We start from the raw sequence: 22,987 nt of genomic DNA on the forward strand, positions 1-22,987 counted from the left end.
AACTTTCAATTAATACCCTTAATCACTGATTAACTTTAGGTTTAAGAGTTGATTTATTTTTAAATTACAAAATTTTTTTTTATTCATCTAATTCTAGTGGTATGTGTGGTAATATGAATTATATAATTTGTTTCACTCACATCTTCATCATTTAAATCCATATGTTACATAAAGTTTCATAAGTTACAAAATATGTCACTTTATTGAAAGAAGCCCCCATTTTGTCTAATATCAATATTCCTACGATTAGGTCTAAAATTTTATCAATTTTATTTGGTGCTTATTTCATTAGACTTATATTTTTTCTTCCTATGATTAGGAGTTTCTTCTAAGCTATGCACATAACAAGAGACTCCAACAGTTCGACAAGTTTGGATAAAGTGAAACTAGTAATATTAAGATATCTATTATCTAAACTCGATAATAAATTATAAAATTTTTAATTTTTTATATTATTTTTCAATGTATATATTTTTTATAATTGATAAATTATTTATTTTAATCTATAAATTATTTAAATATAAAATTTATTTTAAACTAATTAATTTTATTCTAAGAAATAAAATAAATATAATTATTATTTTTATTTTTTATTACTAAACTCAAATCGAGTTGGATTTGTAATTAACTAAATAAATGAGTTCGGGTTTTTGTAAAATATGGTTTATTGGGTCGGATAAGATGCGAGTATTAAATTTTATAATCGGATTCCAATAGCAATCGACGGATTGTTAGATTATTTCATTGGTAAATATATGTTTGTAGTGAATTATTTAGAATTATCTCTTATTTCGACGATAGCGTGTCTTAATCTATTTGTAATTAATTTCATATTAATAAAATATTTTTTTTATGATTCAATATTTATATATATAATATTCAATATGTCCTCTAATTTTTGATGTAAATTTTTTTAATCTAATTTATTACTATTATTGATATTTGAGTAGATATAATTAAATATTAACTGACTTGCGTGTAATTGTACATTCAAATATCATTACTTAAACGAAAAAATATAATCCACGACAGTTCGTATAAAATTCAAGTTTCAATCTTAGGACCCGTGGGTTATGGGCCCACCACGCTTTTATATGTACTTTTGGGATTCCAACTCATCTAGCCGAACCTCATCGTGGAAGTTGTAAGCACGGACAGAGGTGGAACAGTCAAAACATGGAAAGATGATATCAAATGAATCAAAACACCAGTGATTAATTTCGTGTTTTCCTGCCAGTCAAAAGGTTCTTTCCCTCGATAAACAGCCAGCCTAACTCCCACTTCAACCAAATCCCAAGCATTGTTTACTGTAAACGAGCAGGTAGTATTAGTGATTTGCGCAAGCATGTCATCGTATATCGCGGTTTGTAGCCCCCGTTTGACTACCAAGAAAAAGTTTGACAGAAAAGAAACTCATCAGGACTCCCTAATTATCCTAGTTTAACGTAACAAAATTTTGGGTCAAGAAATGTCGGCCATGAACGGAAAGAAAACAAGACATATTCCTCATATGGATAATTACAAAAAGCATGACTACTACTGTGTGTTTTTTATAACAAAATTGTGATCCTAAAATGTTTGTTCTGTACTCTTGGGGGACTGAAAGCAGCAGCAGCAGCAAGCAAGCAAGCAGAAACTAAGGGTATCATCCCCATGTTTCAAGGACCAACCGGCAGTGACTTGTTATGTATGGGTCGTCGTCTTCTTACGTTGGAATAATCCATCGTAAAATATTGTGAAACGTCGGGGCCCTCCACCCATTCATGCCTTGTGCCTCGACTTCCATGAACTCTAGCTTCCTCTTTCTGGTATGCTTTCCCTGTCCAAACCAAAAGTATTAATAAAATAAATAGACACGCAATTTTACAGAATTCTCAATTCTGTATGATCAAAGGTTTAAAATCAGGGTCATACACCCTTGGTTGTGGATTTACTCCTCTTGCTTTTTCACCTGGTTGCTGCTAATACTACATACATTATTAGAGCTAACTGGTTCAATTCTGTAGCATCAGGTATTTGTAAAGGGAATAGTTAAAGAAAGAGTCTTGGGTTAAGTGAGGAAATTTTGGCAGTTTTCAAGTTTGAAGTCAAAGGGTTCTGAGCAAGCTGACCCTAGATTTTGGATGGTCTCAGTATAAGTCAAGTGAAGTATACTTTTCAAACATAAAGTAATGGAGGAATATTCACTCATGTCAGGAAGGGGAAGTCACCCTATATTCTCCTTTTGTTGCTAACCACAGAACACCCAAATAAAAAGCAATGTTCATTGTCCATTGCTGAGATGATAGATACTCGTACTTGGACTAAGAATGTAAGCACTTCAGTGATTTTTGACTAGAAAATGCAACTTACTGGAGCCTTGGATTTGAATATAGATACAGATTAGATATGTCACCTGAAACATCTTCCTTCTGCTTGGTGTTTGAAATTGAATGTTGAGCTCCATTTCCTTTAAACTGATTCAAAAACACAAGGCAGATGAGCCTAAGAATAATGGCAATGTTATACTATTAGGATTGTATAGAGATTCTTACTTCTACTAATTCCTCAGTGAATCTGAGCTTCCTTGGCAGTGTGGGGAGAGAAAGCTGAACTCCTTTTGCTGCTCCTGATAAAAGCACTTAAACTCATTAAATAATGGAAAAAGATCAGACAGAGACAAGGGATAGAGAGACCATTTATAGTTTACCTTGTTCAGTTGATGATTGCAGCTGGATTTGCAGGGAAGTACAAGGTGTTTGCAATGCCAAGAAGCTAAAACAAAGCACAGTAATGACTACTAACAGCTCCATATCACTTCAACTCTCTGAAGATTTTTTTTTTTGCATAACCACAGCTTTGTGATTTTCCGAGTGTGGGTTCTTTTTATATCAACCAAAGCCCCACAGATAAAGAGGAAGGAAGAGAGAGAGAGAGAGAGAGAGAAACAGACACAAAGCACAAAAATTGCAGAGTCCCAAAACATGTTCAGGGAAAAATCTTAAATTTATACTTCCTTTCTAGGAGGCTTCATACCATTTGGGTTGGTTTTTGTCAACAACTACAGTAGGACCCTTGGTTTTGTTTTATTACTTTATAGCAAAGCCTGACCTATATCTGCTATTAAAGCACCCAATATGTTGCTAATTTAGTAATTCATGGGCTTTTGACAGCATATCACCCCTTAATACCTTTGCCTAAATAGAGAAACAGAATATTTGATAATTTGATCAAGATGCAATTCATTTCTTATCTAAAAAGTTGCAGGGCAGCTCATATGTACCACCGCACACTTCAGCTTGTAGATTCTTTCTGTCTAATGGGGATCAAGAAAAAGTAATGGTTAAAGCGTGTATATGCTTATTTTTGCTTCCAAACCTATATTTGTCTGATAAAAAACCACTTTCCAGGGGTGTTGGCATCGACGTACCCTCCCCGGCCCCCCGCCCCCCCCCCCCCCCCAGCCCCATCTTTTCTTCCTTATTCCGTACCAAAGTTTGACACTAACGAGTGTGCGACAAAGTGTACTGTATACAAAAACTTTATGGAAAGACTCAATGGCAGAACCTTCATACCCAACGAAGTCAAATGTAATAAGTCGTTGGAACCAGGAATTTGAGACAGCAAAATAATCTTACTGGTTAGAAGCCTTTCGTTTTTCAAAGACAATACACGTGCATGTGTAGTAAATCTATGGAAGACCATTTGAAGAAATGGACAAGAGTGTACAAAGGGAGCCTGAGTGTTTGACCACCAGAACAAACTATAACAGCTGTGAGTTCAACTTAGTTCTCTACTGATCAGACAACTACTTTTTTATAACTTTTTTTAGATAAAAAAATATGTACATTTATCATTAAATCCAAATTCAGATATCATATGATAAATTATTGATGATAAACAAATCAGGATGTCTGCAAGAAAATGTAACCTTGAATAGAATATGCAATGCCATGTTCACTGTTCATAGAAAAACCTAGTCATAGTCCTTTTCTTTTTTTTTTTTTTGTTTTATTTTAGATTTGGGTATGATCAAAGATAATCAGAAATGAAGCTAATCCTTGGGTGTCAAACGTATGTCATAATCATAAACCGAATATAATTAGTAAGGTTAGTTAGATAGGCAAATAGGTTTGGCCCAGCCATGCCCAATGAGCATATGTTAGGCAATAAAAGCAGGCAACAGGTTTGGTGCAATGGAAGGACACCTACTTGACTATCCAAGAAAATTACCTCTGAACTTGAAATCAAAGGACAAGAAAGGGGTTTCCCTAGGCTTAGATTAGCCCAGGAGCAGACCCAAGCTAGCTTGATTTATAGCCTTCTGATTACTCCAATTACGAGCCTTTGACAAATCAGTTACCCAATCCCCCGTAGATACGCTAACATGGCAGACTGTTTTAACTTATGAAACATTTTTTGTTGAAAAAATCATAAGTCTGAGGGACTAAAGCATACAAAACCTTGATGTAAACTGATGTGAAACGTAACAATTTAAATGCATCCCCCTTCATCTAATTGCCTATGCATCTTTCTAGGGATTATGATAGATAAACGACACTGTTTTATGGTAGAAAACTGTCATCCGTGCCATCAACTTGCAATGACATTGAAAACCCTGTCCGGCATTTGGCCAGGTTGCACAAGAAATGAAAAAAAACTCAGTATCGAAACAAGAATGTTCAAGTCATGCGTCACATTGCATAGTGGATGGTCGTTTCAGGGTCATTTATGATTTTATACAGACTTGTAAGCATTGCTAAGACCAAAAAGAAGAAGATGAAAAGATTGCCCCCAGTGCTCAGCTTTGTCACAGTTGATTCCAAATTCGAATAAACCCACAAGTACACCAGGTATCATCAAGGGGCCAACCTCTCAGATCTTAGTGCCGTGCCTGCTCACTTCCAGTCAATTCTAGCATTTCCAGCTTGACTTCTAACATCATCTGCACTTGTGTTCTTACAGCCCTTACTTTGGGAAAAAGCAGGATCATGAAATACAAAATAACATGGCAGTGGAAATATTATCCTGCTTTGTTTAAGATTTAATTCTATAACATGAACGTTGCAATTCGTTCTTGGAACTGAGTGAATTTAGCCTATGAGCTGATATTATGAACAGGAAAGTTGAGGCAATAGTAAGAAAGCAGTTATGAATAATGAACTCTCTTTATCTGATATAAGCTGATATTATGAACAAGGTGAAAACAAAGAAAGGAAATACTACAATGATATGAAAATTATAAGATATTGCTTACAGCTCAAATTTGCATGCTCGAGATCAAAACTCTAAGCATGACACTCTAAACCTACTGCACAGTACAGGCCAAGCGAGGGAAAGGGAGATGATGTATATAACTTGCTAAGCAAAAATAATAAATTTGGTGATGTATAGAATAGAACTTTTCAGAATCTACAGCAAAGGAGGCCATGCCTCCAACCCTTATGCTTCCGGTAATGTCTCCGGTCAGCTTTTGCCATTCTTACTGGACTGCAATTCCATTCAGACTGCAATCTGCATAGAGGAAAAACCAAAATCAAAACAGCTGATCACTGGTTCTGAATTGGATAATATAAAAGGAGAAGTTAGGAGCAAAAGACAAATAGTTTGCCAGTAAATTACATTGGGAAGGCAAAGGAACGAGTGCTCGTTGTGCTGCTATCTGATCTAAGAGAGAGACTGCCAGAATATGCTACTGGCCCAGAGTAACTTATTAGACCTGTTACTAGCCCTGCAGCAGAGAAACTAGACTCTCCAATTCCTTGTTGAAGATTGTTTGAAATAGACTGATCAGCTGCAACTTCAAGCTTGGGTGTACTTCCAGTCCCAAGAGGTTCACTGTCCAGATTGTGGTGACACTCATCTTTGCTGCTTGTTGGTGCAGAAGAATCTAAGTTAAATGTTATGCTTCCAGTCTCCAGTTTGTTATCATAAGACACCTCATTGACAAGGCTGCTGCTGGTTGATTCCTCAGAAGTAGAGACCTGAGCAGGACTGATCAGGATAGCTTCCCCTTTCCCACTGTCTAATTCTTCAGTTGCAGAGACCAATGCAGGAACAGATACAATTGCCTCCTCATTGCTATCTTTGGATTCTTCAACTGCAGAAACCAAGGGGGGCATCACCATGACTTCCTTTTTGCTTGAGCTCTGCATTCAAACCAAAACACATCAAGTTACTTCCTAAGATGTGAATCCCTCTCTCTCCTGAACCCCTAATAGAAAACTATCATCACCAATCTGCATACTGGTCAGATGGTTATGGATTTCTAACTTAATTATTGCCCAACTGATGGAAAATAAAATTATTATAATTTTTCTTCTTGTTTTTACTTTTCGCATAAAAGCACGGTGCCTTTAATGCTAAACTCAAACAAGAATGCAAAAATATAGAAGGTGATAAAATGTACTAATGCAAATTTCATTGCATACATAGATGAATCCATACTATTGTAACAAGAAATTTTGGTATACTACATTGAAATTTAGTAACTTTGACCAAGATAAGTATTACCTGAAAAGACTGTTGTTCAATTCCATCACTTTTGCAATCGGAAGACATGGCTTCAGAGTTCACTTTGCTCAGTTCTGACATTGAAAGTAACTCTCCAAGGGTAAACAACTCTTTAGAGACATCATCTGTGACCATTTTCATTGCATCACCCTTCACTACCCTAGTCAGCATCAAATCCTTAGAATCACATTGATTCGGAATTCCCTTGTTAGACTCATTTTTTTCTAGAGATAAAGAAACATCTTGCATACATGTATCAGTGTCAACTTTTTTATTAGAACCACATTCATTGTCAATATCCTTGCCAGATTGATTTTCTCCTGGAGACATGGAAACATCTTGCATGCACATATCTGTCTCCAATTTTTCTGTCATCAGTTGACTATCTTGTTCCTTTTCAGAAGGCAGAAAGTTGCAATCAATCTTCTCATCCATGCCAGTCTCAAACAAGAACTTGTCCTGTGTTGGAACTCCCTCATCAATACAGATGTCCTTGACAACATGATATGTACTCTCTTTATAACAAACTACCAATTCAGGCAGTTCACATTCCATAACACTTTTGTCTAAATAAAAAACTGAGTTCTGAAATGAATCCATATTCTTCAAAGAGGGAGAATTTGATGTCACAAAATCTCTGACCTCCTTTTCATTACCATTGGCAAAGTCATTTACACTAATAGAACAATCAAGTTTTAATGCTGGCCATCCACCTCTTGTATTATCTAGATATAGTGAGGGATCTGAATCCCCATCATTTCCCTTTATATCATGCATGACTCCATTCTGATTTTCCTTCACAACTCCTTCCGCATTCAATCCAGTGGAATCCAGAGGCTTGTCTTTGTTCTCAAAAGGTTTGGTGTCAGCTAAGAAGGAATAAGGCTTTGAGTCACTCTTGTGGCCTGTAATTGAATGGCAAAGCACTTGTTCATTATCTGCAAGTACAAAAAAGTATTCTATAAACACCATAATCTTCACATATAAATGTAGCTGGCAGAATAACATTCACGAGACAATAACATCTGAAAGATGAAAATGTAAACCAACATGTTTGAAACCATTTAGTAGCCATGTTCAGCACCTTCAGGCTGTCAAATTATTTATAAAACAGTGCAATGATTTACCCATAAATTAAACATAAAATAAAGCCCCAACACAAAAGCAAAACTAAATTCCAGTAGATTAAGAAATTGGAAAGCAAAGTTACAACAAATGGCTGTTAATTCTAGGATAAGATTGCAAAGAAGACCTTAAATGGAGATGTCTGTAGGAGAGACAGAGATGAAGAGAAGAAAAATTGTAAACGGTGTTATTACCAAGTTTCATATTTTACATTGGTTGGCTTCTTGATTACTAAGAGTGATATCTTCAACCATACACCATATGGCATTTGAGAGCTACTCTGCCCATGAAATGCAGGACAAGTTAGGTCACCAACCAACTAGAAATTATTGGAGTCTCCTAAAAAGAGAAAATAGGAACAGCTACCAAAAGACAGATTAAATATAAAGTTGCTCAAAAAGGATGGAATATGAAACTTTCTCTAAAGCAGAGCACCCATATAATCAGTTTGGATCTACCCTGTCAGAAACATTCTGCAGCTAAATTACTCAAGAAGGAATCATTATCCACCTCCATGATTGCTTTCAAACTTTTTGGCAAGCATAGAAAAACATGAAATCAAAAGATGAGTAGACGAGATTAATATGAACCGAGCAGCCTTAACCTAAAAGCTACTGATCTTCAAAGACTAAAACAGAAAACCAACAAAAAAGAATAAAATCCAAAACCAAAGCTCAAATAATACCAGTCCCAAAAGTAATATAAACCAGATCAGCAGAACCATGTAACCCAAGCTCATTTGTTAGCTTGGAAAACCAGCAATTATCCAATTATATACACCAAAAACAGAGCCCTAAAATTCCAAACCAGTCATTTTTACAAACTAAAAGAAAGAAAAAGAGAGAAAAAGCACAAATAATTATCCAATTATATACAACAAAAACAGTGTAAAAGTACAAACAGATTGCTCCATGATCAAAAACCTTTCGGTTCACCATGCGGAATCTTTTTTGTTTAGTCAGTCCTCAATATACAAAAAGACAAGAGAGAAAAAAGTTTTCAACTTTTGGAAAAGCTTACATAAACTTTCAACCACTAAATTATAACCAAAAAGTTTAAAACTGATTTTAAAACCCTTCAATGAACCTTTCCGTTCTGTTCAACAATGCCACCATCTGTTCTGTTTTCTAGCTCTAACCAGATCTAACCCATTATTATAGTTATTAAAACAAAAAATATCCCAGATTGGTTTAACTCAAACTCATGAAAAAAAAATGTAGTAAAAACCAAAAGGAGAGAATATCAAAGATCTGAAGCAGATCCCAACAAATACAAAAACCCAAAAAGGAGAAACAATCATACAAAAAATATATATTAAAATGAATTATTGTAGTACCTTTTTTCTTTCTTTCTTTCAGTGATTCAAAACATGAACTGTCAACAATCTTCACTGCAAAAAGCCAAATGAAACAAGGTTACAAATGAAACAAAGGGGAATCTGAGAGAAAGGAAGAGCCTTTGGAAGGGAAAGGAAGCAGAGCAAACAATAAATTAACATTCTTTTTTTACCTTAATAGAAATTCCTATCAAAATTAAGAAGCTTTAAAAGAACAAAAGCTCAAAACCCAACTTTGAATGAAAGAGAGAAGGAAGCTCTGGGTGTTTTTTAAAAGGCTGAAAAGCAGAGAAAGGAGCAAGGAGAAAGAGTAGAAAGTGGAAAAACAGCGTTCATAAATGGAGATCAAAGTGCAGAGAGAGAGAGAGGCAGAAAATCTTAATTATTAAATAAATGAAATGAGTTGTAATTATCGAAAAATACGTAATAAAAAGGGTCAATACTCCACACCTATCTGTCATTAATTGCTGTAGCAAAGCAAACAAACGGCTCTTTCTCTTTCTCTTTCTCTTTCCTTTTTCTTTTTTCTTTTTCTTTTTTGGAGGGTTTTTGAGATACCCCCACCACAACCCCATATTTATTTGACTCAGTTTGAGCATTAACTATCCCCACCCCATTTTTAGAGCTATATTAACCACACTGATAACGCCACTTTACCTGTTCACTTTCCCAGAGGGAAAAAATAAAAAGAAAACCCCAAATTTTCCTTCCAACCAAACAGCATCAGCAGCAGCAACAACAACCAGAAAATCAGCCAAAACAAACTCTCTTTTCTTTTGACTTTGTCTCTCTTGTTCTATTTTCTGTTTGAAGCGGACAGAGATGTCGGAGAATCTGAGCACGCTCTTCTTGAGTCAAAACTGGAAACAGTTCAGTGTTCGTATGGTTATTCACCGGAGAATTATTAGTCGTAGAAGAACGGCAGAGAAACAATAAAGGGGAAGTCGAAGCTGTTGCTGAGAATCCAGTGAAGATGATGAAGAGGAGACGATGATTTCATGTACACGTGTTAGTTTGTTAGAGGAGATCTCGAGCTGTCTTTTTGTTCTTTTTTTGATAACTTTGTTTTAGGATCTTTTTCCTTTTGGGTCCCCACCTTGTCCAGTTTCACCCTCCCCACTTTTCTCGAGTCAAACTCTCTCTCTCTCTCTTTATAAATGATCCTCAATAACCGGCCTCATTCTGGAACCTCGGGATCCGCCGTTGGATTGTAAAGAGAAATTAATCTAAAGTTGCACCATTAAATTACTACGATCATCATTAAAAGCTTGATTTACGATTATTATCTTTTTCTTAGGTATAACTAACCAGTCATATAAAATATAGTCAATCTCAAACTTTAATGGTATATTTTATTTTGTATAGTAATTTTAAATAATATTTTTGTGATATTTTTTTAAAAAAGTTTTACGACTAAACATAAAGTTGTGATGTTGATAATAATACACATTTTAATTAATAATAAAGCAAATATTAAATTATAACTTTTATCTTACAATTCATTATTGGAAAAAAATGGCATACGTAATAATATTTTATGGGATAGGAGGGATGGGTGTAATGTGGTGAAAAGAAGTGTGGTGCAGTGGATAGAAGCTCATCATTAAGACTTTCTTTTTTTTGGGATCGGCACCACACAATTAAGATGATCTCATAGGTTGGTTGGATTACACGTGTATCCATGTCGGGGAATGGTAACGTGCGCCGAGAACAAGGTAGAACCCTTCTCTTTTATTTTTTCGTCGGGACGTGGACTTGGGACCCGGAAAGGGGGGGGCTGATCCGATGAATATGATGTAAGACTGTTAAAAGGCAAAAATGGGATTTTGGGGATGACGAGGTACAATCAGGTACAGTTTCGATTACCGTACTATTTTGTATCTGTTACGTGTCACTAGGTCACTGGTCCACTAAAATTGCACATTTGATTTTTATTTGTTAGAATTTCCTAATAAAGATGGTAGATGAACAAAAATCTTATATATTTTGGAATTAATTAAATACTTTTTCTAACACCAATTTATATATAATAATTAAATTAAAGAAGTAAATCATATATTTGTAACATAATTGCATTCAATCAAAATTTTACATTTTTATTTTGAATCAAACAAATTCTCATCATTAATTATTAATTAAAATACCACTGATTAGTTTATACTCATATTGTATTGACATAATATTAATGTGAATAGTTAAATATCACGTGATCATATCATCATCCACATCATCATATGCATTTTCTTTTAATTTTTTTATCTCGTAAATAACGGCTATAAAAAATTTCAAATTGTCCTATTATAATGTTTAGCTTTGGATTATGGGAGTAGGTTAGGGTAGGTAAGTATGAGGTTTGAGTTTAGGCTAACTTTCCTTTGGAGAGCTAGTTGTGTAGATAACTTGCTCTCATAACTACTTCATTCTTTATCCCAAAAAAGAATACAATCAAATAATGTCAACAAACCCAACATTTCCCTAGCCACCAAAAGGAAATTAAGAGAAAATGGTAGATGTAGATGGAATCCTACATTCCCTTTTCTTTTTCCATTACTATAATCAAGCTATATTCTCATATCAACTTATTTTTTTGATATATAAAGACTTTGGGTTTTATAATCTATCTCGAAAAATTTGAATCAAAAGCTTCTAAATAGATTACGGAACTTTAATTTTAATTTTTTCGCTCAAACCCTTTAATTCATTACTTAAATTAAATTAGTTTGTCTTATCCTCTTGTATTTTTAAGACAAATGTTCCTCCTTATCCAAATATTATAAAAAAAAGAAACTCAAAATTCCAAAATATAGAGGATCAAGCATGCAGTAATGCCATGTTCCTCCTTTGATCGCCACCTTGGGTGATACACTAAAATATTCCACTCATTATTATACATTTGATCTCCATGTTTGAGTCCCTAGCAAGGACAAAAAGGAAGGTTTCTTGCATGGGGATCCTAAGTGAAATCTCTCCTGCTTGGACGGTTAATTAAATTCTAAAATAATATGAACCCTAATTAATTTCAGCTTCACATGCACCAATTCTTTATTATACAATATTTTACCATACCTACTGGGGGCAAGTTCAAGGTCCCCAAGTGTTTTCTGTTTATTCTATATGTCCATCCATCATTTTATACCACGCAAATATGTTTTTAATACTACCCCATATAGTCAAATTCAATCGAAGCCACATGTTTAAATTTATTAATACGATAAAATTATAATATATATAATTTTCATTCGAACTTAATTTAAGTGATTTGAATCGATACAGTCTCGATAAGTACGAGACAGTTGTGGTTTTCTTCGTAAAGAAGAAAAAAAGATTCACCAATTTCTTTATTCACCCTTAATATACATTTGCAGAAATTAAGGATTTTTGTACTTAACTAAGCAATTTTTTAATGCAAAGAATCCCTTTCGGTTTTGTTGTCATGGCTTTCATATGTTTTTTCCTCTTCGTTTTATTATGGTTATGAAAGTTTTGAGCAATTTCCATGACTCCATGGACGTAGCCTTCACTTGGCTATCTAACCATGACCTAGACAATTATTTTTCTTATTATATTAATTAATTTAAATTCAATTGAATAAATTTTCCATAAAAATACTTTCCTTTTTTTTTTTTGTCAACATTTTTGGTTCTTTCAAGAGGGATGCTTCAAAATGTGCAAAAAAGGGGAATAAATTTACAACATTAATGAGGCTTGAAATGGATATAAATAATATGAAAGCAATTGATGCATGTCTACCAATATGGTAAGCAATTTAATTCATTAATTCCCTTTTGTTTACCATAGTGACATTAAAATGAAAGAAAGCTCCCCCAAAGCCCAGAATCATTCAAGTGAAAACAATAATACCCCTTCAAGCAAGAAGCCAAGCAAGCTCTTATCCAAAACGACAAAACCAGGCATGAATTGGACAAGCGAGGCCTTGCAGGGGTGGGGGGGACAGAACCTGCTGAGTTCTGTTTATCTTATTTGTTGGTCTCGATTCAATTTCAACAACATAAATTTGACAAATGGACAAAATCCCCATTTCTGAAGGGGACTTGGTCGGCCAATTCCTATGGTTTTTTTTTTTTTTTTGTCAAAGTGTACCAACTCATAGATATGAATTTTGCTTAACCCCCTTCTCCTTTCAAAATTCTTTTCTCTTGTTGGGCTATGCGGTTTTTTTTTTTTGGATTCTACTGAGGAAGATAAAGCCAGATGTTGTTGTCACCTGACTAAAGACAACTCCATGTCTGCTCTCAAGGTCATATGTTCATTTGGTTTAAATGTTCATGTCCATACCTCATTGCTTGATCCAACGGTTGTAATGAAGTCAATGATGGGAAGAGTGGTAGGTTGGTAGCCCTAGGATTGGGTTCCTGGCTGCCCAAGGAATGCTGGCAAATTGGGCAAGTTTCATATTGGCCATGTCAGTATTGGCTGGAAGCATGCCTGCTTTAAGCCACTGCTTTGTTAATCAGAAAATAGATATAATAATAATAATAATAATAATAAAAAATATTAGTAAGAAGGATTTATATTTCATGATGATAGATATCTAAAATAATATATTGAGAATTGGGAAATAATTAATCAAGTCAACTTTTATAAGCCTAAGTAACCACCTGACAGCTTGAATGAAAAGAGATGAATTGAAAGCAATGGGAGCCACTGAGAACATGCAAAAGCTATGGTCATGAATAGGAAAATGCTGATTTTCTCTCGCTTGCAAATCCCCTAGGCTGCCAATTGGGCTGAGGGGCCAGAATCTAGTCAGATATTTAACAGTTGTTTGGAGATTTGGACTGACTTATCTTTAGGCTTAGGAAGACTTTTCCAAAAGCATGGAGTCCCATGGATGATGCCAAGTTGAGATACTATTAAATTTTGAAGGAAACCATGGCTCTCTTCACATCATATGGGTTTATTATGAGACTTGTGACATCCGAATATTTGATTCAACAATGAATCACATATTTTAGTTTGTATATCAAGCTTCTAAATATTTGACACAACAATAAGTGCGTGTATTTTAATTTTTATACAACGAGACATGAATATTAAAATAAATGAGAGAACTTTAAACCTGAACACTGCACATCCTATCAAGTTAGTTTTTTGAAGAGAGGATAATGACTTTGTGACAAAGTGATATCAAAACAAATTGAACCTAGATCTAACCCACACCAAGCACTTCCAACAGAGAGTCAAGTAGAGCCAACTCACAGTGACGAAGACGTCGTCGGATTGGGTGAGAGAAAATATCATGAGTGCCTCATGGTATAGAGGAAATCAAGTTCTAATACAAAAGCTCTGTCCAATATGGTCTACATATTCTGCTCTTGACAGTTCCTAGAGATAGCTGGCATCAACGAAAACATGCAATCTAGAAAGCACCCCATATTAAAAATCACCATAAGCTTAATGCTAACAAATAATGCCATAGGAATTCATGATAAAAGATTTGTTATTTCATTTAACCGCAAAAATGCAGCAAGGAATAAATACAAAACTTCGTAATTACTTATACGATATCATTCAACTAGCCGTAACCACGACGGACAAAGTAAAACAAGGCATTAAAAACAAATACAAAGCATGAAGCATTTATATATCAGCAGAGCCTTTTTGATCATCCTCGCACAGGCTGCTCTTTTGTCATTCGTCCTTTACTGCAGTGGATCCCTTGCTTCCGACCAAAATTGTTTAGATGCTGCTGAATAACTATAGTATATATATATTCTACAGAAATCAATTCTTCTGCATCGACGAAAATCCCTAGCACAGTTATTGCTAGGGAAAAGTAGTCCATCCAGAAACCAATATCAATCAAATGAAGTCGTTTGGCTTGCCAATTTTAATGTTCTGCTCACCAAAAAATGCAGTAATTGCATTTTTCTGCCAGCTCTTCAAACTCCTGAAATCAGGAATAAGCATCAAGGGGTGTTGTGCTACAGTATCTAAGATGTTCTCAAGCAGCAGAGTTTCAATACAGAAATAATTCATGACCAAAAAAATAAAAGTAGCAGATAATAACTGAAAAACATTTAGTCTCTACTCCTGATTTTCGACCTCTTAGATTCTTTAATCCCCAATTAACTTGCACCAGCTGTCCATACAAACAAAGGTGCAGAGAGGACAAGGGAATGGATTCAACAATCATTTAGCCCACCATCCCAAACAGCCACTGAACACTATTCCAAGTGACCGCAGAAAATCCAGGAGTCAACATTATAATACATTTAGTTTGTTAAATTAAATAACCAAATAAAAGAGTAGACCCTGTTTTGTAATTTTATACTTTCACAATCCATTCTGAAATGGAGCACTGGGTTTCAGAAACAATTTAGAACCAAGAAGGTTTATTTCGTATCTTTACTAGAGAAGTTCTCTATGACTTGCATCTAAAATATCTACCAAAAACCCTTCCACAATCCACTTGAACCAATCCCAAGTGGCATCACTTAGTTATCCAGAGGCTGAAATTGTAACTTTAAGATATTATTCATAACTTTGACATGATCTGTAGAAACAAAGGCATAATTGCTTTTAGACCTTCTCTCCTTCCAACTCCACCCTCAACCTCTTTCTCTTTTTCTTGCAATAGTTCCTCTAAGTGTGAGCAGAAAAGTGTTTATTTTATTTGATAAAAAAAGTGTGTTCATCTCAATCGCTATAAGCAACCACCAAAAGGAACTCAAAAGTGGCTTGGTGAGCAGAATCTAAGGTCCTTTCTCAGGAAAAGAAGAAATGGGACACAGGGAAAGGCAGATGGGGAAAGCGACCCAAAGACTCCTTTTTATTACTTTATACACCTTTTTTATCTTCTGATCTGCTAATGTTCCCAGCTCAAACTTTAATGCTCACTAACACCAAGTCAGTATCTCTTGCACAAAATAATCCAGCTAGGCTCTTAGATGTTAAGCAGACTCTCTCTCCAGCTAAAACCTACATAGCTGCATAACTCCTGGAGACCCTCAGTCCTTAATCGCTTCTAAACAGTAGCCAAATACTTGAACATGTTTCTAGATTAATAACACAACATATAAACAAAAACATAAGAACCATGAGGTCAAGTAAAATATTTATCAGTTAACATACTTGTGATCAAGATGTGCCATAACTTCCCCACCAGGGAAAGCTGATTTCGTAGCCTCAAATGCAACTTTAATTGATTCTCTCCACGTTCCACCAATACCTTCCGTATTTCCATTTACTTTTGACTGACTTGGATCTTCCATTGGCAAGGAATATCCAGAAAGCAGGTGGCCCACCCAAACACTACCTTTTCTGCAGTTAGTAGTTTACACACAAATAAAGGCTATTAATAGTGAACAAAACCTCTTTCAATAGCCGGCCCTTTCATTTTCCAGGAAAAAAAGAGAACAAAAAACTTAAAGAGGCATTTGATAAGTTTAGCATAACAGGAAAAATGTGGTAGCAAGAAGAATTTCAGAACGAGTAGCATATAAACAAAGAAAAGTTATCCATAACAGTAACTTACATTACTACATCCATGTGCCGAGGAGCATAATGTCCACCACCAATTCCAAGAAGCACTTTGTTGTTGTCATTCTCCCTTGAATATCATAAAGTTATAAACAGTGGGTTATGTTAATAATGCAAAGGCATATTGTCATGAATAATAAACTCCTTGTTACCACAAATTAAACCAAAAAAGGGATGTCAGAAAATAAGGCAAAAATAACTGCTTGTCTACCAATAATATTATCAGGATAGGATGCCTTCAAGCATAACTGAGTTTAAGAAAAAAAAATAGTAGTTGAGCATCAAGCCTGCATTATTATTGCTTAAGAAAAGCCTACATATTTCAGTTATTTGGCCAGTACCTGCCCCACTTTCCAACTTCATCACCACCTCCAAGCCCAAGTCCTTTCCAAACTAACTTCAAAGCACAAACAAAAAAATGTTAGGGAACAAAGCCTATCACTTCTAATGAACTATCTATTTTACTTACTACCAAAATTCAATGTATTATATTGAAAGTATAAAAAAAGTTATTCATGATCAACCATCAAAGTTTATTGTCTTATCTACGTAAGTTGGGAGGGATAAAACTAATATCAGACATGAATAAATTCACCAAAATGTCTTATAAAATTCCAAGAAAAAAAAAACCCAAAGGCATGATAATAATTGGGGCATGCTAACGACTAATTCTTGGTATAGGAAAGACTATAAATATCTACTCAACTAGAGCAATGACTTGAGCAGCATCTTGCCTCTTCCAGTACTCATCTGTACTGCCTACATCAACCAAAAAGAAAACATATTAAACACAGAGAAAAAGGAAAGCAATTACATTCTAAACACCCATTGTAGAAATTCATCTGACAGGAGCTTTATTTTTTGCAGTACAGGGAGGTTATCAGCATGAAGCAGATAAGAAATTATGAGCCACATATAACACAACTTAAATGACTCTTCCAGCCGAAATTGACTAAACCTTGAAACATAAACTGGATTTTCTTGTTTCTTCCTTTTGGGTAGCAATCTATTGCAAAGCAAAAAAGTAACATGATGAAGGGTAGCACACTCGATGAGTGACGAAGCTAAAAAATGAAATGCATGTTTTGTAAAATCAATTGTGGACAAAGTTCTTCTCAATGAAGTAGCACATAAAGAAAATGTCAAACAAAATCCCTGTCTATATATCAATTTTACCTCTCAGTCAGTCTGCATGCATGTATGTATACCTATACTAACTACGTTTCATCATAAAACAACAATCCCATCCTAACTGGCAAAGATTCACCATGTATAGCACTTTAAAAAAAATCTGAATTGCTAATTGCATAAGAAAATTATCCTAACTTCATAAAACGAAATCCAGCATTCATCCCATCCCATGTCAATAAAGAGAGCCGCTTTTCCATTTATTCATTCATTTCTATGTTTGTCTCTTCAAATTTCTCCATAATTTTCTTCAAGAAATAATTTGGATGCAAATTTTAGGACAGCTAAGGTCATATAGAAGTAAACGAAGCTCTAATGTTTCTCCTTTTATTTCAAAACCAAAAAAAAAAAAAAAATGAAGCTCTAAACTAGTGACCAAAAAAGAAAATACCGCATTACCAATCTCAAGGAACATAGTTGGTTTGGTTGTTATAGGTCCATGATGGGTACCCTCCAAAGTTATCTATAACCAAATTAAACAATAATAAGAAGCAAAAATAGGTAACTTAACAACATAGTAAGCAATAATCAATAAATTAAATTGACCTCAAATTCAGGAACCAAATTATGAGACTGAGCAATTATCTTCAAAAGCCTAAGCCATGGCCCTATCCTAGGGTCAGGCGGCGCCGCCCAACCGGGCCTCCCACCCTGTGGCGGAACATCCCCTTCACGCAAATGAGGCACCCCTACATTTCACCCACACAAAAAAGTAGTAAGCTTTTGATCTCAAGAATAAAAAAAATAAAGAAACTTTAAACAAACAAAAAAAAATACCGATCGGGTGAACAGTGAGAGCAGGGCGGTTGGAAACGGCGGTGTGTTTGCTGAAGAAAATAACCTCGTCGACGGCCTCACCGGTGGCTTCTTCCCAACGGCGATCCAAATCATCCTCTTCGACTATGCTTTTGTTGTGTTGAAGTAGTCGAACGTTTCGATTAGTAAAGCTTATGATGTCCTGACAGATATAAACGAACAAAGTCACCGTCGTATCTGGTCAAGATTGAGAATAAATTTTTCATTGATCACGTGATCAAGATAGTGTTATCAATTAATTTGATTATATTAACAGCTACCCGGAACAAAGAGGGACCGGGGAGCCAACCGGGCATGGCCAAGAGGGCGATGGCTGGGTTGATCGAGGCGGGGTCGGTGGTTGTGGCTACTATCACGGTCACCATGTTTCTTTTTCCTTCGTAATTTTTAGCGTCAGATTTGTGGAATTTAAAGAGGGCAGGTTCAGAACCAGAAGCAGCTGCAGCTTCGCCCACCGGTTGTGGAAGCCAACGGTTTTTGACGAGACGGAGGTTTCGTGCCTGTACGCCCCGAACTCAGCCAGTATTGGAGGCAAGTGAGTTTCGAAACGACAACCCTTTTTAGCATTCTTCTTTTACCCGCACGGCACCGTTTCCTTTATTTCAAAGAAAATAAAACTAAATATTTTTGGGGGGATATTATGGTATTTAAAATGTTATAATTTAAATTGAAAATGAAAATCTTGAAAATAATAAGATTATAATTAATAAAATTAAAATATGATGTCTCAATCCATATTTATTTAAAATCATAGATACTCGAAAGAATAAATATAATACTGCATCATACTAATGCTTTATTCATTTTCTTAACCATATGATATTTTATATATTGAGTGTTATAATATATTATATAAACACTGAAATAAGATATTTTTAAACATTTTAATTTATTAAAATATATAAATAATAAATTTAATTTGCAAAATAAATAAAATAGAAAATGAAAATTGTGGGAAAAAGGGGGCGCAGACATAGGTATAGGTGGCAACGAGAACAGATGTTGAATTCCTCGGCAGCATTATTCCGCAGGATATCTGTGTCGTGGCTGATGGCTCCCAAGTTCAAACCCCGCCGCCTCCCTCCTGGTAATCACTCAAACCCTGAACCCTTTTTCTGTTTGTTTGTTTATCATTGCTGGCTAATTCTTTCTTTACCCTCCGACATCGAACAGCTGCTGATCCCGCTTTGCCGTTGGAGAGGTCAACGAAACTAGCAAGGACAATGAGCACCCATTCCTCCATCAAGGACGCCTTTTCTACCTACGCGGATTACCTCAATGCCCTTGTGAGTTTCCTTTCTTTTCTCTTTCTCTTTTCACCACTTTTCATCTTCATTTCGCATTCCCTAACTTGGGTCTCTTGACTACCCTGAAAATATGTAGATAGAAATTTAGAGTTTTTGGAAAATTTAGGGTCGTGAGCTAGAACTTAGAGATTATTTATACCAAGAGAAGCAGCTGACCTTGAAAACCTTAAAACACCAACTTTAAAAGCTTAAAGCCCTCATTTCCATGGGGACAAAGTTGGAGGAAATGGTTGTTATAGGAAATAATGGATAAGTACTTTGATTATGGATTTAAAATCGTTTCTAGGCCCCTTTGTTCTGGCAGTGAAGCTTCGGGGTCGAGATATTTGAGCAAGTGAATTAGAGTTGAGTTTGTTGGGAAGTTGGATACATGCAATGTGGATATGTTCTCCAAAGAGCTCAAATTTCTAACGCTTAGTATAAGCTGTAAAGTTCCCTTGCATCATGTGGTTTTCTACATGAATTTGTTTCATTGCTGAAGATGCTTTTGTGCAATGACTAATCAAACCTCAATCATGTTTGTAGAATGAAAAACGGGAAAGGGTGGTAAAAGCCAGTCGTGATGTGACTATGAATAGTAAAAAAGTCATATTTCAGGTGCACAGGTAATATTGAAATTTATTTGGTTACCCTCATTTATCTTTTGGCTAAGATTTTAATGCTATAATAGTATTTTCTCTTGCAAGCTGCCTATTTGTATGGTTCAGAATGCAATTAGTCAATTGAAATTCATTGTTCCACTTGCTGTTATTTAATATCTATTTTCCTTGTCATTATGAGTTTGCTTCTTCACAAGAAATGAACTGTTTTTTATTTGGTACATATTGATATGTACTTTGCATTGGTTATACTTCTGAACTACAATATGCTTTATGACAGAATTAGTAAAAACAACAGAGAGGAAGTTTTGGAAAAGGCAGAAAAGGATCTGGCAGCTGTGAGAGATCTGCATATATTCCGACTGGTGAAAGAGTTGCAAGGGACTGATTTCTGGAAGCTACGGCGAGCATACTCTCCCGGGGTGGCATTTTTCTCCTTATACTTTAATGTTGAAGAGAAACTAGTGAGTTGACTTATTATGCTTGTGTCTTTGCAGGTACAAGAGTATGTTGAAGCTGCAACATTCTTCAAATTCTGCCAAACCGGAAATCTTTTGAATCTTGATGAGATAAATGCTAGTTTATTACCACTTAGTGATCCATCTCTTGAGCCTTTGCAAATTAATCTCCTTGACTATCTCTTAGGGGTAGCTGCCTGAATTTATGCTATTTTACTTATCGTATCTGCATTACGAAGGCACAGGCTGATGAAAACAATTGAGGCAAATATGGTCATATATCACTGTATCTTCTGTTAAAGTAGTGCCTACTTAATTCCAGCTTCTAAATTACTGGACTAGATATTCCGAAGGCTACATGCATACTCACAAAAGTGTGACACATCCAACCAAACAGACATAGATGTGCATGTATGATGGAAGGGCTGTTTGTTTACTCTTCTTTTACAGCTTGCAGATTTGACAGGAGAGCTGATGCGGTTAGCAATTGGTCGAATATCTGATGGTGAAGTTGAATTTGCTGAGAGGATATGCCGGTTTGTACGTGATATTTACAGGGAATTGACTCTTGTCGTCCCACTTTTGGATGATAGTTCTGATATGGAGACAAAGATGGTTACAATGCTCCAAAGTGTAGTGAAAATAGAGAATGGTAATTTGATGTTGGTTTTCTTGCCCAAAATCATCATGTATTGTATCATAAAAGATTTCTTTATTAGACTAATGAATAATTTACACAGTTATACTATATTTTATGCCAGGAATTACATGTGTTTCTTGTTTTTATGTGTATGTTTAATTTCTAAAGATCTTAAAAGAGTTGAAAACTCCTCCATCCAGAACTTGTATGCACATGATAATTTTTGTGTTCTTTTGCTGGATCCCTTATTTGAGTTGTTACTGCAGCGTGCTTTAGTGTCCGTGTGAGAGGATCAGAGTACATTCCGCTTCTAGGAACCGGCGATCCAAGTTCCTTCTTATTGGGGGTGTCTGAAGTGGAATTATGAAAGTAACTTCTGCTTCTCTTAGCCTCTTCTTCCTGCTCTTTGTTTTTCCCAACATGTGGCATACTGTTAATCTCATGAATTCCCTTCACTACAGTTCTTGGCTGGAGGATAAGTTTCTTGCTCTAGATGCAAAGACTATGGAGCACTTCAGGAACTGTTTCTATCAGTCCAAAGATCTTTAAGGCTGATGCTTTGCCGTACACTGCACTCTGTTAAATCTGCATATAATTACCTTGCAGCCTAGGCTCTGCTAATGCTTCCTGGGGAAAGAATTCATAAACGGTCTGTTCGGCAGCATCGATATGACATCACCATCTTCAATCTGCCAATTTTAGTTGGTGGGAAATCCATAATGTAGCTTAGTATTGACACAAGGACCAATTAGGATTTTGATACACTTGATATTAAATCAAGACTTTTCAATGTATGGATTACATTTCATCTTCCTCTAATCAATATTTTTCTATCTTTGCTTTGATTAATTAATTCTCTGTCTCTACCCTTTTTTTTCCTTTTGTTTCCAATCCTAATTGTCGTGAAATGAAGGAAAGCTTCTATAGGGCAATGAGAGCGTTGAATTCCAAGGAGCAAGCTTGTTTAGGATTTTGCTAATAAGTTTCCTAATAAGGTCCTTTGCTAAGGTTTAGTATTCAAAGAATATATAGCATATATTTATTTAATATTATTAAAAATTCTCGTATTAATTGTCAATCACAGAATATGAGGTGAGAATATTGTCATAAATATCAAACCCGATGATTAGATGATAATCATAAGATAAATATAATTTGATTTTATTTTTGTTATTCTAATCAATATTCGAGATCATTTTACCACAGCCCTTATTGATAATGATACGACTTAGCTTAACATCAAAAGATGCGTCCATGGCTAATTGTCTGACAGCTTCATCTGCTGCAATCATCCAAGGCACTGTTCAGATTGCTTGATAGATTTCAACATGACGTCTTGGAAGCAGCGAGGCACTTCCCCAACTCCAACAATGAGAGGCCACGCGAGCCACCACAACGTGAATCTCTCACAAAGTATAAAAACGTGAGTGCCGCTTTTCGTCAAAGGCAACAGCTCACGCTGGTCCAGGGTTAGTGCTGACATGCAAGCAAGCGCAGCAACCAGCTCAGATTTTTCTGCAGGT

The 22,987-nt window shown here is 35.5% G+C and overlaps 4 protein-coding genes across 11 annotated transcripts; 1 reads left to right on the forward strand and 3 right to left on the reverse strand.

Annotated features, from left to right (window-relative positions):
* Positions 1-1,484: 1,484 nt before the first annotated feature.
* RGF8 (root meristem growth factor) lies at positions 1,485-2,828 on the reverse strand. The gene is made up of 4 exons (XM_007045686.3): positions 2,690-2,828; positions 2,535-2,608; positions 2,396-2,456; positions 1,485-1,819 (listed from the first exon to the last, which is right to left on the reverse strand). The coding sequence occupies exons 1-4, from the start codon at positions 2,790-2,792 to the stop codon at positions 1,659-1,661; spliced, it is 399 nt and encodes a 132-aa protein (XP_007045748.1). The 5' UTR covers positions 2,793-2,828; the 3' UTR covers positions 1,485-1,658.
* Positions 2,829-5,128: 2,300 nt separating this feature from the next.
* Positions 5,129-10,009, reverse strand: LOC18610175 (18S pre-ribosomal assembly protein gar2-like protein). 7 transcript variants are annotated; one of them, XM_088803909.1, is made up of 6 exons: positions 9,611-10,009; positions 8,954-9,007; positions 7,812-7,897; positions 6,493-7,430; positions 5,602-6,128; positions 5,129-5,493 (listed from the first exon to the last, which is right to left on the reverse strand). In XM_088803909.1, exons 3-6 carry the CDS (start codon positions 7,819-7,821, stop codon positions 5,385-5,387), a joined length of 1,584 nt encoding a protein of 527 aa, XP_088660035.1. In that variant the 5' UTR covers positions 7,822-7,897; positions 8,954-9,007; positions 9,611-10,009; the 3' UTR covers positions 5,129-5,384. The 7 variants fall into 7 exon arrangements, with proteins under 7 accessions (XP_088660035.1, XP_088660036.1, XP_088660034.1 ...); XM_088803910.1 differs by lacking the exon at positions 9,611-10,009 and adding an exon at positions 9,127-9,339 and having other exon boundaries at positions 6,493-7,397; XM_088803908.1 differs by lacking the exon at positions 9,611-10,009 and adding an exon at positions 9,127-9,339.
* A 4,387-nt stretch (positions 10,010-14,396) lies between these two features.
* Positions 14,397-19,019, reverse strand: GEK1 (D-aminoacyl-tRNA deacylase). The gene is made up of 9 exons (XM_007045694.3): positions 18,721-19,019; positions 18,422-18,602; positions 18,191-18,333; positions 18,044-18,107; positions 17,163-17,215; positions 16,798-16,853; positions 16,452-16,526; positions 16,049-16,237; positions 14,397-14,864 (listed from the first exon to the last, which is right to left on the reverse strand). Exons 1-9 carry the CDS (start codon positions 18,823-18,825, stop codon positions 14,777-14,779), a joined length of 954 nt encoding a protein of 317 aa, XP_007045756.3. The 5' UTR covers positions 18,826-19,019; the 3' UTR covers positions 14,397-14,776.
* Positions 19,020-19,421: 402 nt separating this feature from the next.
* Positions 19,422-22,313, forward strand: LOC18610177 (Translin family protein). Of its 2 annotated transcripts, XM_007045696.3 has the most exons (8): positions 19,422-19,547; positions 19,634-19,746; positions 20,293-20,372; positions 20,647-20,788; positions 20,864-21,013; positions 21,275-21,476; positions 21,731-21,833; positions 21,926-22,313. In XM_007045696.3, the coding sequence occupies exons 1-7, from the start codon at positions 19,460-19,462 to the stop codon at positions 21,829-21,831; spliced, it is 876 nt and encodes a 291-aa protein (XP_007045758.3). In that variant the 5' UTR covers positions 19,422-19,459; the 3' UTR covers positions 21,832-21,833; positions 21,926-22,313. The 2 variants fall into 2 exon arrangements, with proteins under 2 accessions (XP_007045758.3, XP_088659350.1); XM_088803224.1 differs by lacking the exon at positions 20,864-21,013 and having other exon boundaries at positions 20,647-20,830.
* Positions 22,314-22,987: the final 674 nt, after the last annotated feature.

Source organism: Theobroma cacao, chromosome 2 (assembly GCF_053813885.1).
Source record: "Theobroma cacao isolate CCN51 chromosome 2, ASM5381388v1, whole genome shotgun sequence".
In the NCBI taxonomy this organism is placed as follows: domain Eukaryota; kingdom Viridiplantae; phylum Streptophyta; class Magnoliopsida; order Malvales; family Malvaceae; genus Theobroma; species Theobroma cacao.